Raw genomic sequence first — 19,247 nt, 5'->3', positions numbered from 1 at the left:
ACTTGATGTTGGCTCATTTCAGAGAGTGAGAGCAGAGAAGGCATTCCCTTTGAAGCTGGCAGCTCTGCGATTGGGAATCTGGGTTACAGAGAGAGGGGGTGGAAGCCGGAAGATTCCCCAATGCGTGTACTCGTATGTATGTTGTGTGAATCCACTTCCTCTAAGATAAGGAGCCACCAACATCCCACCAAACCTCGTTTCCTTCCTTTAAATTCAATTTTTTCCTGTTTAACCGTGGATAATATGCAGAGTTTGGGCTGAAGCTTCCCTGCAGTTTCAAAGTAAACACTGCTTATGGCCTGTCTCCGTTTTATAGTTTTGAGTATTGTTTTTTTTCTATGACTTGGCTCCCTCTGTGATCTTGCATTTCTCTCCTTTCTCTATTTACATCTGTCTAATATCCACCTAGTCTACAAGCCTCTCTGTCCGTCCATTCAGTTGACCACATCCTCCTTTGCTTTCCCTCGGATCTATCTTCCTCCAAAACTTCTTTATTTTTTTCTTCAGCTTCTCCACTGTCACCACTTGAGGCAACTACTCCCCCGTGACTCCTGTGAAAAATATGTCTCTTCAGAGTCCAGAGGATCAGAGACTGCAAAGGGGTCACAGATGTGCAACCTTAATTCTGACCCTGAAGTTTGTCAACAGTCAACCTCTCAAAAAAGGGAGAAAATTCCTCCCTTATAGAAGCAACCTTTGTGAACCTGAGCGGGTCTTAATAACCCACACAGAAATCAATACACACATAAAGTATGTAGATGTGTGAGGGAAGAGCAGGAGGGAGTGTGGGCAATGCTGCCTCAGCCTTAATTCTTACCGTGCGTGCAGATAAGGGAAGGTGAGGTAATTTAAAAAATATATGCTCTCTTTACCCGCCTTTTTTCTGTCTCTCTCCCACGCTACCAGCTCAATCCCAACTAACTTGAGATCCACTGTTCTCCCCAATAACGACATCAAAGAAACTCGTGATTTTGTTAGCATGCAGCAGAATGGGTTTTCCCTTGTTGAATCTTCCCTTGTGAAGCAAGCAACAACATAATGCTAGCTTAATAAGCCGGTGTCAACACTGCAAACAGCCAGGCTGCGAGTAGTTGTGGTAGATTGCTATGCTCCCGTGCCAATTTAGCCGAGACATTCTCTAATTTGTGATATATTTATCCATTTCTCTCCATAAATATCTTTGTTTTGTTCATTCTCTCATCTCTCGAGAAGGCGGCTTTCTCTGCATCCTCATTCTGCACCATTATCTCCAGTGATGGACTGGCTCTCCCACACACTGCAGTGCATTAAACCAGCGCGGTGGCCGTCTTGCTTCTTTTCTCACTCTGCATTTTTCTCCCTTCCTTTCGTTCTTGTTTGCTTTGAAAAGCTCCTCCAGGAGCCCCGTATTAAACTTCTCTGGTACTGCTCTGACTGGTAGGGAGAATCTCTGACAGTGTATTTTTCTAGCCTTTGGATGCTGGTAACTGGCTCCAGAGAGCAGAAACCCTTAACCTGCAGGAGAAACTCATCTTGTGCGTGCCCAAGTTTTGAGAGGCACAATACAAACAAACATTAAAGGAATAACACACCACTGGAAAGACCTTCTTCTCATAAAACTGGGCTGTGTATGCAGTAGAAAGGTACAAATATTTTTTAAATTGGTGCTACATGACCAGAAAAAAACAGAGAAAAAGGGCTGTGGTATTCCATTTGGCATGAAAGGTAGAAAACCTACCACAACCAGAATTTATTGCACTGATAATGCCGCAGTTTGAGAACAAACTGAGGTAGAGTATGTGCTAAACTAGTCTCGAATAGGCCTCACATTAAAATGTGAAAAATGCAGAAGTTTGATCTGTAACTTGCTAAAGCCGGCTAAAGCAGGAGACTTTTTCCAGCAAGTGAACAGGGACCTCTGAGTGCAGGCAACATGGAGGAAAGGCAAACATTGTTCATTTGCATATACAATGACACACAGCACATTCAAAATTGACTAAGAATTGCTGTAAATAGCAACCTATACATATGTATTCAACATAACAAACAAACAAAACAAAACAAACATCTAAAAAAGAGCATTATTCAAGGTTTCTTATTATCTGAGCTCAGGTATACTGTTTTAAATTCTGTCACATTCTGTGACTGCTGCATCAGGAGAGATGACTGATGTATTCACTGCCAACCTCTTACCTTGCTTTTTCCATTATGCCATATCAAGAGGCCTATACACACCTATCTCTGGTGTGGTCTATCCATCCAAATAGTTTCTGTGTGATTTGGTAAGCTTTCCAATCTGCCACCTGCTATCTTCCCTTTTTTCCAGCCCCCCAAAACAGGGGGTGGATGGGCATCCCTTTTGTAGATATCAAACTGTCGTTAATTTACATGTAAAAACACTCAGCAGTGACATGGATTCATGACCCAGTCCACAGCCACTGAGGCAAAGAACCTGCTGGGAAACACTGCCAAACTGTAGTACAAACTGAAGTACAAATTTGGATGAATAGATACAGTTTGCTGATGTTCTTTGTAAATGTTTTATGGTTTGAGCGTGGGAAATAGCTCTATTGTATTTTGGGCGAACTGTTCCTTTAAGAAGGCGGTTTCCCTTAGTCTTTTTTGAAGTGAAAATGTGGAAGATGGTAGGGCTACAACAGAACAGAGCAAAAGTGGCTTGTGTTTGCCAGTACGCACTATCAAGATGACAACGTGTGGCTGTAAACAGAGCAGATGTGCACACACGCACGCACGCACGCACGCACGCACGCACACACGCACGCACGCACACACACACACACACACACACACACACAGCTATTACACTGCTATTACACTTCCATACTAAGTCAAAATGATCACCTTTGTTGAAATTACACAAGCTATATGTCACTGTAAGATAAAATTCTAGGGGAAACAGTGAAAGGGCCATGAATTTAGACCAATTAAGGCCTAAACAGTTTAATTGTTTAACTGTGGACATTTTCTAATTATTAAACAAGTACGTTTCTGAAGAGCTTCATTTACCAGAAATACCTGTGTGCTGTCTTATTATTTCATCTCATTACTCCAACAAAGCCACACAGTCAGTTCAGATTTCTATGCAACTATCTTAAAGATTCCACAGATTTTCAACACTCAACCATGCTTTATGAATCTGCTGCATATGATCATGACTGATTTTGATAGCTTTGGTTCTTATGAGCATTGTCCATCAACACTGAAACTTTGGTGAATGCATTTTCTAATTGTTGGAAAGACAACAACAACTAGGTGAAAGGTCATTTTGAAAAGCTGAATCTGATTCAACTGAGGAAACTGTGAGTCGGGTGCAATCCTGACGACGTCCCTGGAACTTCCAAGTCATGTGCTTCTCTAAAGCTCCTCACCAAGTCCCAGGTTTTGGATTCAGTAGGTTCCTGGAACTTGGATCTTAACAAGGCACCACGCAGTGCAACAAAATGTAGAGCAGGACACAGTGTCTGTCTCCCCAAAGCCAAACAGGCGAGGGCTGCCCTACTTTAACAACTTCAGCAGCCTGCCACCCCCCCCTTCCCGAAAAGAAAGTGAGAAAGAAAAGACTGAAAGATAACAGAAGACAAAAGCATCCCAAATCTTGAGTCACTGCAGAAGCAGGAATGAACAGAGTGAGCGAAGGGAGGGTATGAAGAGGAAAAAAAAAAGGTTGAAACATTATTAACGGCATCTGCATCAGAGCTTAATTAGGTCGGCTCTCCATCTGCAGGGACATAAAGTCTATGTGCTTCACCCCCTCCGACTCCTGAACAAACACTGATGAAAACTCCACCGTGAGTAATGAGTATCTGTGTTTGTGTTTCTCTGTGCGCGTGTGTACGCACACTTCCCACCAGACTGAAAATAAACACTCTCAGAGTCTCCATCTCTTGTACTGTTTTGTTTTTGCTTGTTTGCTTTTTTCTTGACTTTGTTTCCTCTGTTACCTAACCTTTTCTCGGCTCTCTCTATTTCCATTTCACTCACACCTGTCTCTTCCATCAGTCTGTCTGGCCATTCAACCACTTGTCCAGTTTGTTTCACACACTCTGTTCCTCTGATCTCACATCCCAAATATCTATAGTTCTCTTTCACCTATACATTATCTGCCACTACTCTCCTTTTTTTGCCCACAACCTCTTTCTTCTCTCTCTTCACTGACACACTTTGCATAATACTTAAACAGTAGTGGGAACAGTTTCCCTAGTCTGGTGGCCCCCTAATTTCACCGGTTCCTCTAGAGTTTAACAGACTGGCCCTTCAGGCGAGACGGACTGGTAAGCGCTCCACTATTAACATCACACGGCACCGACATGCTCCCAATTAAACACGGGCACCTCAGGGACAAGCCTAAATTAGTGTATTTTTTTTTTTTAAACATGAAGGAAGTCATTTTGAGGTGAAGACGACAAATGGGGGCAGTGCCTGTATGAAACGATAGCTTGGCCTTCACAAGTTCGACAAGGGCATGTTTACAGTGTCCATCTGAACGGGTTTGTGCTTGTGGATTGTGTCAAAATGTCAAAAATGCAAAGTTGTGCTTCAGTGTCTTCACATCACTTCAGTGATTGGGTTATTCCCCACGTAAGGCAGTTATCTGATTTAAAAAACGCCATGTAAATAATAAACCTGGTTTCCATAACCGAGGTAAGGGATGAAGAAAAACCTGGTTAACGCAGGTAGATTTCCGCTGAATTAAACCTGATTACCGAATCATGTAAACTCTTACTTGGATTTCTTAATGTTTTTTTTATGTGTGCAAATGTATCACCGAAGATCACAGCAGATAAAGTAACTGGCTCAATAAATGATGCAAGGGACAACAAAAGTGCTCAAAGACATTGAAGAATGCTCAATGATTTTATAATCAATGTGACACCTGAAGAAAATGCAAGGAAACAAGAAACACATCTGCTACTGCCTGCCTGATTTATTAGTCTAACTAGAGACTGGTAACAAACTAGTGCTGCCGTTCACCAGGCTGTCTGACCTGCTGCTGCCTGGAGCGAAGCAGCTCCATGGTTGGCAGCAGTTACACTCTGGGATACATTGGGGGTAACAGGGGATCTGATTACTGACCTACTGCATGTAAACTGGAGTTTTTGGGTCATCAGAGCAACACAACACATGGAAGTGCATTATCTGACTTCCTGCCTTAACCTGATAACTCATGGAAACTAATTTCAGCCAGTCTCTTGAACAGAGTATGTTTGAAGCACTTGTGTGAGCGTCGTCCTCCAAGCTTAGTCTTCATAATGTTTAAAAGGGGAAACCTTTGAGATGACAGCCAGGGACAAGCGTCACCAGACAGATGAGGGGATAAGCGGTGAGAAGAAAATAAAAGAAAACAAAAGAGGCCAGGTTTTTAGTGTGGCTCCTTTGGTCCGCAGAGAGAGGGAGGAGAGAAGAGAATGACGGCACTCACCTCCTTGCTTACTCCTGTCAAGATAGATGGAGACCCTTCTGGCCAGACCTGCGGGTAGGGGAGCAAATGAAAGGGAGGGAGGAGGGGGGAGGGGAGGAGGGCAGGGAGGGAGGGGACAGCAGGGGAGTAGGCAAGTCAAAAGCACATCAGCCAAAGCACGCAACACATTAGCAAGGACCCCCTGCATGCAGAGACACATACATACACACACACCGGAAGACACACTTACATAAGTGCATGTAAGTATGACTATATGAGTGTGCACTCCACTCATACTCCACACACATACATTCATAACAAGGAGCTGAGGCATGAACAAGGCTGCGGTTTCCCAGCATGGCATCTCCCAAATGAGCAATACTGATACGCTTTGATAAAAGACTGAAAGGAGAGAGTGAGAGAGTGAGAGAGGTATTTCACTGAACCCGCTGTCTTTGCATTAGAAACGTTGGGCTTTGGAAGCACACACAGGGTCCCACAGCCCACCTATGAGCCTGAGGGGAAAAGAATCCCAAATCTCCTCACCACAGGGCAAAAGGCAGGCAGGGCAGAGCGCCTCATGGAGAACTGTTGTTTGACTTGAGAGGGGTGTGTGCTCACACAAATACATGTGCTTATGTTCTTAAGAGTGAGGCAGTGAGGTGGCATTGAGTGAGCCTGGTAATAAGAAACAGACATAATATCGCTAGGTATTAAAGTTCATGTGTGGCTACCAGAATTGCACATCAACTGATTACCGCAAATGAAGTGAGAATTGTTATTCACTGTTGTACGTCATCGGGAAAGCTTGCCGCCTTGTTCGGCCTCTCATGAGGGGGTAGAGAAAACAAAACAATATCAAAGAAACAGCAAAGTAACAACAAGCCAGACAGACACATAACCTAGGGGTCTGAGGTAGCTCAATAATGAGAAATAGGCACATCTGACACAAGCATGTTAATGAAGGATAGGGAGGAGATGAGTTAGGGCAGGTTTGTGCGCACACACACAGTCGTGTGTGTGTGTGTGTGTGTGTGTGTGTGTGTGTGTATGTGCGTGCGTGCGTGTGCGTGTATGTGTGTGTGCCAAAGAGAGTGAGTATGCCAGAGTCTCCCTGAGAAATGTGGTTAGGCCTTACAGGAACTGCCTATGGAGAAGGACAGGACTTTTGGCAGCATGATGACAGAACTGTGCAATATTTCAATGGGCTGCACACTACCAGTGTCATTAAAGCAGTGCTAAAAAATGAAATTTGAAAACATATAATTCAGGGAGGCTACACCATCTGAAAGACTTTCAAAGCTATGCTCAGTAATTCTATACGTTAATTAGGCCAGGTGGGAAGGTTTAATAGTCCAGGTGGCCTATGTGGCCTGTAATACACTGGGGAAAACCCTGTGTGTGTATGAGAGAGAGCGCAGGAGCATTATGTTTGCATTTCATCCTGTCACATTAAACAAAAGTAGTTGAACAACACAAGCTTAGCATGAACTCTTATCAGCAGAAGGCTTGTCAGAAAGATCTCTGTTGATTTGCTGTTAAATATCCATAACAAAATCAATGTGTCCACTGTAGTGAGAATACATTGCCTACACGGGGACCATCGCTAATGACACATCTGGGATAACAAACACGCCATTACATGTTTAAGTCTCTGGCAGAGCTGAAAACTAGGCAGTGGCTCACTGAGGGAGAATCCTCTAGAGAAGATGAATCTCCAACGGTGATAGTGTCGTGACAGTTTTGTGTGAGAGACAGACACACACGCACAGACTCAGAGAAGGGAGGGAGCAGGGAGACAGTGTGTTTTCTCAGTGATGGTAGTTAAGTGTGTCACCTCTCTGCAGGTCCCCGCAGAGCACTAGTGACTCTGCTCTGTAATGACGGAGACACATATGCGCACACAGTACGTGGTCCACACCTCTGCTCGGCCAATCAGTCAGCCACTCAGTCATTCTGAAAGCCAAGCCCTCATTACTTCCAATTAGCCAAATCCACGTCTAACGCTATATGAGACCGGTCTAAAACGCTGTCCGAAGATTGTCCACCCACACGCATCACCTTTGTTAAGTGTTACTGAAGCTAACAGGCTGAGTCATAGATGATGTACTGAACTTATTTTAGATCAGACAAAGAAAAAAAATGTGCTGGATATGGCTAATGTGCATTTTGTACTGTGAGATATAGTAATATGTAGCTAGTGAAAAAAAAAATCAAGTAAATTATCAAGTTATCTGTGCGAGTGAGAAACATACAATTAATAGTATTCCTACAGCTGTCACAATGTCACCAAACTTCTCTGCCCCAAAAATAGAGATCCATGATGGCTGAGAAACGCTTGAGGCAGTGCAATGAAAATGTGGAGTGGGAAGGAGAATTTGGAGCGTGGGTAACCTCTGAGGAGGGGGTGGATGTGTCTGACGTGTGTCATGTGGATGTCACACAAGGTTAAAATATTTGCTAATAATTAGCAGGAACTTCCAGATGGGTGGGGTTGACCTACAGGCCAGAACGGGGTGTGTGATGCCAAGGTTGTAGTAGAGGCCACACATGACACATAATATGAGTCCTGTCATGGTGAAAGCACAGGGATAGCTCACCCATTTTGACAACAATATTACATCACTCCCCCCCCAGCTGTTCTGTAGGACAGTAGTGGTGCTGTCTTCCTCTCTTTGTTACTGAGTGCTGGATACTGGCTGGATCCTCCACATGCTAACTGTTAGCCTCCTGCCATTGAGGTGAACTTCCCCATTGCAAACATTCTTAAAAACAACTGCCTTAATCCACTCAAATGGTTAAATCAACAAAGTTTGAGTTTAATGATGTGTAGCAGAATTTTTACAGCCAAAAGAGCATAAAAAGTGGACCATATTCAAAACAATGATCAAAGGTAGAACTACTTTCTTGTTTGGTCTAAGCTGTTTGTGCTGGTCCTCTGTTAAAACGATGGCTGGCACTAAACAAACAATAGAAAACTCCAGCCAGTATCCAGCACTCAGTAACAATTAGAGGATGATAGCACCACTACTGTCCAACAAAACAGCTAGGGGGGAAGTGAAATAATATCACATTTTTCAAAATGGGTGAATTATGCCTTTAATAATCTTGTTATATATCTAAAGTGCTGCTACTTCTACTGCTACTACTGAGTCGCCTTTATTTTGTCTTAGTAGAGCACCCAACCACTTTAGATGAACAGAGGTAGTGTTTCCTGTCTCTAGTTCCACAGCTAGTCAGTGAACTGAGGTGTCGTTTAACAAATTCAGCTATGATATGTACTTTTACTTGCTGTGTTTCACTGCTTCAATTTAACAATGTCATGGCTTAAAACTGGGCAGAAGACCAAAATTCACTGGCTGCTGCCATCCTGGACTAGGAGCAGAGTGATGCCACAGTCATCTCATATTGGATTTCCCATACACAAGCTGCTGCCTGCGCAAAACATTCATGTCAGGCTTGTAGTAATCACAAGTAGAAAATGTGGGAATTTTTTACACCTTTGACTGATGTCACAAATTATGACTGTGTGAACACAGGTGGTAAACACTGCAGAAAATCCCCGACTGTCCACTGTCCAAGTTAATAAAAATCACAATTATCAGGAATACCCATGCTAACGCAATCATACCTGCTTACAGTAACTGAGCAATATCTACAGATCGCTGGTTGATGTAATACTGATACATGAAGATGATTTGGGATGTGTGTGTGTGTGTGTGTGTGTGTGTGTGTGTGTGTGTGTGTGTGTGTGAACGTTAAATGTCCACCACTTCTTATGATATGATATGAATGTAGAATAAGTTTGAGGTTATATTAGCTCTGATTGCTGGAGTTGGCTACAAACTTAATTCTCGTGTTTCATCACTTCTGACTGGCAGAGCTATACAGACTCCTGACCTACAAGCCCAAAATGCCACTAGTGTAACAGAAATAAGGTAATCACTGCAAATATGTGGAAATGGTGCATAAAATTGGCTTCAGGTTGTGCTTCAAGAACAAATAACAGAGGGTGCATCTTTTTCTCCCATCAGGACAGTTCAATTATCATGTGAGTTTGCAAAATACTTTCCTGGGATTGTCTAAACTTTGGGGCACTTTGTCTGGCATGTGTGAGTAGGTGTGTGAGTGCGTGTGTTGACGCATAGACAACACTGCTGGTCTTTGATAGGAGGTGACTGTGGCACTGCCAAGAGCACAAGATCTTGTGTGGCTATGTTGATGACTCGTGAAAGCAGTGAGATTATTCAATTCAGTGGCTAAGACAGTCTGTAATATTCAATTTGAACAGTGGCCGTTACTGTGGCATTAGAGAAGTGTTCTCTGGGGATGAAAGCTTGTGAATGAAAGTTTGGAAATATGAAACATAATGCACAGGCTGATAGTACTACTAAGTAGGCCACGCCTCCTCTGATCAGGACAGAAATGACAGACGCAGGGAGGAGCAACATTAACAATCATCATGACATCACCACACAGCATGGCTTGGCGAAAGCTAAATTAGACAAAAATAATGAATGGCATTTGGAAATATCTATTTAATGGATTTTAAACTGGGTAAAGGTCCCTACTGATGTCATTTGACAGACATCCTGATCTAAAGTGTCTAAGCATTGATCACACTGGTGATCACCAGTAGGATCACTGCCTTGATCAGCTTTGGAAGAAGCTGTGGCAGCATAATTCACATCTCTTCCTTTGGCTTCAAACTGGTGTCGTTGATCACTTAAGCGTTTCACAGAGCTTGGTACAACATGAGCTGAAGTCCAACGCTAATCCATGTCACTTCAGTGAGACATGACCAAATGAGATTATCAGAATTTAATAAGGAGGGACATACGTCAGCAATGCCTACAGTAGCAGCTCATGTTCAAGTTTGCAGCCACTTGTTACCTCGTAACCACATGGAGCAATACACTACGGCCACTGAAAATGGCTGCCCAAGCACAGTGCTACACGTTGCTGTGTATGCTCTCACAATTGAAATGTGATTGCTGCCTTATCATATCCAAAGCACATGCATTACATTAAAAGTGCAAGATTTTTACTATGCCATAGCACAAAATGACTATAGGGCATTGCAGTTGTGTGAAATGACTGCTGCCATGTCCAGAGATCTCTGGCCTCAAAACTAATTTTCCAGGCAAACCCACTCTATTCTGGAAGTCTGCATCCACTGCTGGCATTTTCAACCAAACATGGAGGATGGTCTGATGAGCTAGCAACCAGCACTGCACATTCACATTCAACCTCTAATCTAATTAGCGAGCTTACTGTTCTCTTTGTGAAAATGTGACTTTTCTTTATTTTTTGTCGACTATTTGTTCATTGCGCTTGATGAACTTGGTGTGTTATTCTCTAATTTGACAAGCTCTTTAAGTAAAGGGTCACACCATAGTGTCTCATTGTTTTATTTTATACTATGCATCGTCAACATGAGAAGTGTGATCCTTCACTTAAAGAGTTTATCAATTACAGGCTGCGATAATCAGTGTGAGACCTTGTTGTTTCTTGGTCAGTGGTAGTGGGTGAAAAAAATCATAACTTGTGCATGGGGCGACCTTGTGGGAATGCAGTTGTACACCCTGGCTGTGTTAGTGCCATGCTCTACTCACACAACACAAGACCACAATCCTCAAAACAGCACTTTGATGAAGCACCATATAAAATCATGTTAGACTGTCAACATGCATGAATCTACCAGCACTGCTGGCATCTCGTATGTGTGTGGTTCTAGTAAAGGCAGCTGGGCCTTCTTGTTCTTTAGGTGGAGATGTGGAGGTATGACTGGGAAAGGTTGGCGGGGGGTCATTTGGGTCATCACTACAGGAGGTACTTTGGGGGTACTGTGAAGAGGTAGATAATAGAATAGAGCATTGGTCTTTACTGTGAGCGCTGGTGGAGGGCTGACCTCGAGTGGTGGGCAGCATGTCGGACAGGCCCTGCCACGCTGTCACCATCTCTGGGTTCTTCTGGTCAGCAAAGTTCTTCCAGATGCGCAAAGCTCCATCATCTGCAAGAGGGGAAAGGGGGTGACAGAGAGAGAATATTACACTGTATTAGTGTGGTGTAACTTGTCTTACCCCGATAAACATAAAAAGGCGTTTGTTGTAGAGTTCTCATCGGGCCTGAAAATTAAGACCCGACCCGACCCGGGCCGGACTGGGCCAGCCCGAGGCCCGACCCGACCCGACTAATTAGCCGAACTTTAGGCCCGACAGCCCGATAAAGCCCGAAAAAAAAAAAAAAAAAAAAAAAAAAAAAAAAAAAATCGCCAAATTCGCCATTATTTAGCAGAGCCGGTCGGCCGCGGCACCGGGGCACCATCAGTCGGTATCAGGCGAGCCGGCCGCGGCACCAGCCAGCATCACCTGTCAGATCCGGCAGACCTGACGGGTGGGCGCGGTATCGGACGGTGCCGCGGCCGGAACGCCTGATGCCGACTGATGGTGCCGCGGCATGTGCGGGTCAATACGGTAGTCTAGAAAACTGGAGATTTTTTTTTTTCTCGTGCGCCCCCAAGTAGATTGCGCCCTGGGCAGTTGCACTGCCCATAGCAAAAACCGTCCCTGCTGCCGAGTGTGCCAGCACAGCCGGATACTGCTGCAACTCTCTCTCACTTGTTTGCGCTGCGCTCGCACAGCTGGTTGTCTGTCTGTCACTGAAAGTTTAGCCTCCAAATCCAATCCAGTCTCTCACTCTCTCTACCAGTCACATAAAAATGAAACGTCACAATCAATAACAGAACACCCGACCCGAAAATGTCGGGTCGGGTCGGGTCGGGTCGGGTTCGGGCAGAATATGAGAACTCTAGTTTGTTGTAGTATAATGTTATGTACTATGTATAATGTATAATGTATAATGTAATGTAAGTGATACTTGAATTAAATTGAGAAAGAGAAGACAGAGATGCAAGAAGAGCAGGGTGGATGAACAATAGAATATCTAAGTGAGAGAGTCACGGAGGAGCAAGGAAAAAAACTGAAATGCAGCAGAGAGCAAATGAAGGATCAAGAGGCCAAAAGGAGAATGCGTAGCAAAAGTGCAATGCCCACAGTAAATTGAAGTGCATAAAAATAAAAACAAGATAGCAAACACCAGAAGAATGGATTTTTATGTGTTGGTGTGTGTGTCTGTGTGTAGGCATCCATTCTAAACATAGATGTTTAATTTGTCTATGTGCTTGTATGAAGAAGCCATTACAAGCCATGAAAGCTTCAGTCTGATTTATGGTCCATATTTTATGTTTTTACACAGAGTTTTTTGTGAATGTCCTTCCTCACATCCTTCAGAATATGATTAATGGATTAAGACCGAATAAGTGCATATTATTTTTTGATGGGATAAAAGTTAACCTTTACTAGCAGCAGGCCATTGTTGCCCCTCGCTCTGGCCGTAGTGCCCTGAAAATAATTGTACCCCTCACGGCCAATTTGGCCGGTGTGCCCCAAGCGCTCAATCTCTCAAGGTTGTCATGGATGCAAGAAAATCCAGAGGGGAAAAAAAGCAAATCCCGACCCAAAATGAATTGACTTTCCGCTCATGTTGGTGGCTTTGAAGCAAAGCCATGTTTTGCATGCGCGCACAACCATTACATTATCCAACCGAGCAATCTGATTGGTCAATCAGACGTTTAGAATGTGCTCAAATCAGCATGACAGCACGGCTAGCCATGCTCAAATGAAAAATATCTCATCACTGAAAATATTACTCCGCCTATATCTTATTGCCCGAGTCTGTGTGGTTTCCATGGCAACACGAAATGTTTCACTGAAACCCGCATCAAAAGCCGCTGTCAACTTTGCTAGCCTGCATAATGGACCGTTTTGTTGTCAATTTTGATTTCTTTGGCGACCTAAGTTTGGATAAATGGCTGAACGAGGAAGACAAGACAGAACAGAAAAAGGAGAGATACGTGAGAGTGACTAGTGAAGAGCTGGGTCAGCTGGAGAGGTCAGGAAATGAAGCCGGTACGGCCCGGTCAACATCTTGGGCCGTCAAATGTCAACAAGACTACCTGACAAACACCAGGCAAACAGCTGATTCCTCAGCTGTAAGTAAAGAAGAGCTAAACAAGATCTTCTGTGAATTTTATGGAGCTTTAATTTCTATAATAGAGAGAATAAAAAACAAGACAGTGAGAAAAAGCCACCACTCATCCATAAGCTATACGCTTAGAAAAGGTGCTGGAGCTGAACTTAAGGACTAAGGAAAACAACAAAACAGCAACCACACACTAACACACTGTGCATATATAAATTTACTGCAAGCTTTCAGTCATAGACCTTCTTCAGGCATACAGAACAAGTGAATACAGCATGAGGGTTCAAGTAGTCACATCACTTGATTGCAAAATGCCAGACACCTGTGACAAGCATAGCAATGGCTAGAAAGGCATCATGGGAATTGCAGTCCCAAAGATAGTAGACTACAAAGGCCATATTTAGACCTAATTACTCAAAATGTCTACCAAGACAGAAAACACCAATACATTGAAATAATTTACAAATCAAATACAAAGAACAGGACGCAATAGAGCAAAGCTATACAATCTATGCATACATCAGGTAGTGGTCATCATAAAGCATAGTAGAGCCTAGCATCTATATGTTTAAAGCACAACACTCATGTAAACTCCTCATTTAGACCTAGTGGTTGTAGACTTTCTAGGGTGTGGATCCAATAAAGCTCTCTCTGGCATAGTCACCTGTTAACATCACCTCCTCTCTGAAGAGTTACTCTTCAGAGACTCTTCAGAACTCTCTGAAGAGTTACTCGCTTGCAATAAATTTATTGCAATAAATGTATATATGCACAGTGTTTTAGTGTACGGTTGCTGTTTTGTTGTTTTCCTTATAATAGAGAGAATGAAATGCCTCAGAATATTCAGCACCACGGACAGTACCTGCAGGATTTTTCACAGAGGCTGTGTCCAAAATCACTCACTCATTCACTACTCCCTACTCGCTATATAGGGAATTCAATGTAGTGGGCTATATAGTGAACTCAATAGCGGAATGCTTCGGACACTACTTTGCTCATTGTTTGGCACCGTTAATTACGTCGCGTTGCTTGTCCGCATTGCATGACGGGATATATTGCCTGGTTAGTGACCGGTTAGTGACCATCGGATGTCCACTACATTTCGTGGTGGATTGTGGGATACATCCAGTGGACTATATAGTGAACATTAATAATCACTAAACATTCGGACACACCTACAAAATGGCGTAATCACTATATAGTGCACTATATAGTGATTAGGGAGTGATTTCGGACGCAGCCAGAGATTCCGTGGTGCTGAATCTGCCTCAGCAGAATCAGCACCACGGACAGTACCCGCTAAGGCAGATTCAGCACCATGGACAACACCTGTAAGATTTTACACGGAGATGTGCAGGCTGTAATTTTGTTCTTGTTATTAATGTGTTAATTTTATCAGTTATTAATTAGCCTATTAATCGTTATTAATTTGTTTAGTCTTTATGAGTAGCCTAGGCCATTGATTTAATTAATTCGTCAATTTGTTTGCATCTGTACATTGAAATGAACATTTAATAAATCAACACCTCTGTGAAAACTGTCATCTTTATTTCAGAGGTAAATGTGATGATATCTGACTCTGACTCTAACTCTATTTATTATTAAATCGGATCTCATGTATTTCCGTTGAAACGGAGAGAATACTAGCAAAAAACTGATATTTTGAGAGTGAAATGCCCACAGCTTGTTTCAGTATAGTTGTATAATCGCATTGTATTTTGTGTGATGGTTTTTTTGTTTAATTGTATGAAGTCATGATGTTTATTCATAGCATAGGTTATGCATTTTACTCAATGGCCTTGGTGCCCTGGCATGTGGCCTTACTGCCCTAAAAAAAGTTGCAACACCAAAGGCCAAATGGCCTTGCCCTTAAAACTGTGTAATTCCCACCCTGACTAGCAGACACAAAATTTTCAGAAGAAAATTTGTGTGCTTGCTTCAGCTTGAAAAAAGTAGAAGCTGAATTATTTCAATCTGTATTTGATGTAGCTGAAGCACTGCTTTAGGAATGAAGCAGGAGCCGTAGCTCAGTAGTTTGATATTTTGAAGTTAAGCAGTATTGTGATATGACACCAAATATGTGTATGGCTAAATTTATAGATTATAGTTGGTTCGTCAAACCTCTTGGCTACACTGAACATGTGATGTGTCTGTTCCATGAAGCGGAGGACCGTGAAATGGATCTTTTCACTGGCTACACCTGCAGAGCATGTACAGTGTATGCCTGCATGAGTTCACAGTCAAAACACAGGAGTGAGCTTTTGCTTTGGGATTGAGAAGGATTGTGTCTTCAGGCTTTGGCCCCTGCTCAGCTGTGAGCTTTAACATTTTTGCCAAGATTGTGTGATGTGGATAAGTTAACATCTGCAACCTATGTAAGGGATAATGTTACTTAGCAACTGCCAGCTGCTACTGGTTAGTGTTAAAGTAGCTGAGATATAGCTACTTAAAAATATAGACACTTTATTGACCATTTACATGTAAAGTGGCTGCAAACACCCTGCGTAAAAAATATAAACTGAAGATTTGTCTATCTGTTTGTAGAGCTGAACTCCGTGGCATACACACGACTTAAACACTGCCCACATGCTTGGTTTCATTGACTGGCAGCGTTTGGTGGCAGTAGCTGCTCCGTGAATGGACCAGATATGTTATGTATTCAGTGTAGCCAAGGGGATAATACACATGAGCGCCACTGCTTCTTCACAGTGTGCATCATCTAAGAGCCAGGTGCCTCACAGTGAGGGACTCCTTACCACTCACTCAACCAATTAGACTGTAGGACATAGGCTCAGTTCAGACAGCTGGCAAAAGTGGCCTACATCTGTTTTTTTTCTCAAATGTGACACAGATGTGATTTTTTAAGCCAGTGTGAACAGCAAAAATAAAAAAAACAAAAAACAAAACAAAACATAACCAAAAAAAAAAAAAAAAAGCACACACACACACATAATGTGTCATTTTCAATTCTGATTTGGACCACTTTCACATGTGGTCCTAAATCAGATATGTATCTGACTACTGCTGATGTGACTGCTGTATGAACACTTGGATCAGAATTCATGCGTTTTTTTTTTCCACTGAATGCGCCCACATCTCTGTCAGAAGGTCATTATTCATTGATCTTTGTCAGCAGTGGTGGACAAAACCATCAATCAACAATCACAGAAACAATGACAGGGAAATTTAATATATGTATGGGAAGATGCTTCAATCAAAGCCCTTTTTTGCCTTCTTGCCCTCAGCCTGAACAGCTGACAGACTGCAACCGCTGTCACCACAGCAAACAATTTAAGAAATAAATTGCTACACTACTATTTTATTAATTGTGATGATGACCTGTTATGCAAATGACATCTTGGGTAGCTGGGTCAGATCTGTCTACACTAAAGTCAGATACGGGTTACATACAAAGATGAATGTGAACGGTCAAGGCAAAAATATCAGCTTTGGGAAAAAAAAAATCTGAATTGGGTCATTTTCAGCCACTGTGTGAGCATAGCCAAAGTTGCTTTGTCAACCAAAGTGTCCATCAAGGATGCACCAGCCACTGGATCCACTCAATAGAGCCTAAATATTGAGCAGCTCTTCTGCTGGGGAACTTGGTACTTCGCATCAAACACTGTTACCACCCATCTGTGGATCAGCATGGATCAGAACCAGTGGGGCACTGGTTCTGATCACCAGCCGTTGCCTAAATGCCTGTGAGCCAATGGAGGTGGACCCACCAGAAGTTGATGAGACAGAGGATCACCTTTTCACCAAACAAATAATTCACTTTCCTCATGACATGTACATGGATAGACAACCAAATCAGGTTTTTGTGCACGCTAATAATTCCTATGATTAAAAGCACTGGTTTAGAGAAGGTACATTAGGTGCAGTGCAACAGTCCAGTTTCACAGCTATAAAGAAAAAAAAAAGTGCATGTTTGTGTTTGCCTGCATGTTTGTACTGTGCAGTAGTTTGCTCGATGGTTTCAGCATGCTCCTCTGGGTTATGAAGATAAAACCACAGAGGGTAATAGCTCTGTTCTAGTGATGAATGATGATGAATACACTTGAGCGCTTCTGCCTTTGCGTCCGTCTGTGTGTGTTTGTGTGTGTGTGTGTGTGTGTATTTGGGGTTACGAGTCAAGCGCTTAAGGCTTGTTAAAACTTCAGGCATGGGGAAATGAAAATGTGGTTACAAATGAGTGTCACTGCAGTTTCCACCACATTGGTGGGTATGTGAGATTGTGCTACCAAACCTTCACAGAATTTACTAGAGAGTAGCTTTGAAACTTGTATTTGTATTCTGTGTACGGCTGAGTAATGTGAACAAAATTAAATATCACAGTATCTTTGATCAAATACATCAGTATAGATATAGTGCTGATATTGTAGAGACGATGACAGATGCTTTTATATTTTCACACCAGAGATTTTTTTTTTAATAAACCATCATTAGTAGCGTGGACATGATGATGGTACAGACAAAAACAGCTACAACACAGACAACTGAAACCCTTTACTGTAATGCAGCCTTTAAAACAGGAAAAGACAACACCTGTGCCATACTGAAATGTTACGATATCCAAAATCCTAGACAATATCTGGTCTCATATCACAATACTGATACAATATTGATATACTGCCCAGCACTAACTCAGTTGTAGTTCTCAATGTGTATGTGTGTGTGTGTGTGTGTGTGTGTTATTGCTAAGTGAGTCTCCAACCTGTTGCAGTGAGTAGCAATGAACAATCATGTCCATTGAGGTACTCCATGGCAGTGATGCGTGTGTAACGAGGGTTTCCGTTGTAGAAGTAGTCCAGCCTCTCCCCTTTCTCCCAATCCCAGAAACTATGAACAGACAAACACACACCTCTTAGAATGCCTTCTATAATCTGATGCGTATTACAACCTAGAAAACACCAATTATTAATGTGAATTATCTGCATTATGACCTTAATGATATAAAGCTGGCTAAGCAAGGTGCACTATAATTTCACTTTTAATTTTCCATTTGGAATGGGGCTGTGGCTGCGGCTTGCTCTCTCACCAGATGCTGTCCTTGTCAGCGACGGCAATGCAGGTGTTGAAAGGGTGGAACTTCACCACAGATGGCACGCCAGGGTTGCGGTTAATGAATATCTGATCGTCAAGACGGGACACACCTGTAAAGGGGGAGGAGCCGAAAGAGGAAGAGGTGTCAAATTCTGCTAAGTCAGAAGAGAATTTCTCAAAACTGAAGAGCTTTGATCCCAGCAACAGCCAGCACATCCTAGTAAAATAAAGTCTGTATTTCACAAGTTTACAAAAAAGAGTCAGGAATAAAAGTTTTATTACAGTGTGGGTGGGGCGTCCAGGTGGTGCAGGGGTAAAGTCACCCGCCCACTTATCTTAGCGACTCCTACTGGTTGGTGACGTTGCCACTTCATCAGAGCCTGAGTTTCCACGCATGTGATGCTCTCCCAATGAACCTCCTTGCTATTAGGTGGAAAGAAGTGGCTGGTGACTCCACACACCCCGCAGCAGAAACAGCTCATGGTGGAGTGCACCCTTCCCTGACCAACAGTGGGGTGCAGCAGCGACAGAAGATTTGTCCCAGTCCCCACACTTGCGGTCTTAGTATTTCTCCAGGTGGCCACTTGAGTTGTGAATTTTCAGGAAGTGTAGAGGTAGGTGTGAAGACTGCAAGTGTTGGGACTAAGGAGTTTTTACTGACACAAATTGGAAGGAACTTGGCTAAAGGAAAATGCTTCCGGTTGCAGCAGCAGTTACTGGTGTTCACGATGCGAGAATGGCATGACAAGGATATATTTTC

At 42.9% G+C, this 19,247-nt stretch overlaps 1 protein-coding gene across 5 annotated transcripts in view; it reads right to left on the bottom strand.

The window, feature by feature from the left end:
* The window catches only part of rptor (regulatory associated protein of MTOR, complex 1), a 183,471-nt gene that overhangs the window by 10,267 nt on the left and 153,957 nt on the right, over positions 1-19,247 (bottom strand). For 2 of the 5 annotated variants that reach the window (XR_003928108.1, XM_030048802.1), the window contains exons 27-30: positions 18,483-18,597; positions 18,159-18,283; positions 11,286-11,411; positions 5,420-5,467 (exon numbers count right to left, since the gene is read on the bottom strand). Coding sequence is in view for 4 of the 5 variants with exons in the window: in XM_030048802.1 (XP_029904662.1) it covers positions 5,420-5,467; positions 11,286-11,411; positions 18,159-18,283; positions 18,483-18,597 (414 nt within the window). In the remaining variant the exon portion in view is untranslated. The remainder of the gene's footprint in view (positions 1-5,419; positions 5,468-11,285; positions 11,412-18,158; positions 18,284-18,482; positions 18,598-19,247) is intronic. The other 3 variants (XM_030048812.1, XM_030048820.1, XM_030048831.1) reach the window with 3 other exon arrangements.

The sequence above is a fragment of the Myripristis murdjan genome, chromosome 1, assembly GCF_902150065.1.
Source record: "Myripristis murdjan chromosome 1, fMyrMur1.1, whole genome shotgun sequence".
In the NCBI taxonomy this organism is placed as follows: Eukaryota; Metazoa; Chordata; class Actinopteri; order Holocentriformes; family Holocentridae; genus Myripristis; species Myripristis murdjan.
Note: the sequence above shows the minus strand (reverse complement) of the source record. Positions and strands in the feature narration are given on the sequence as shown.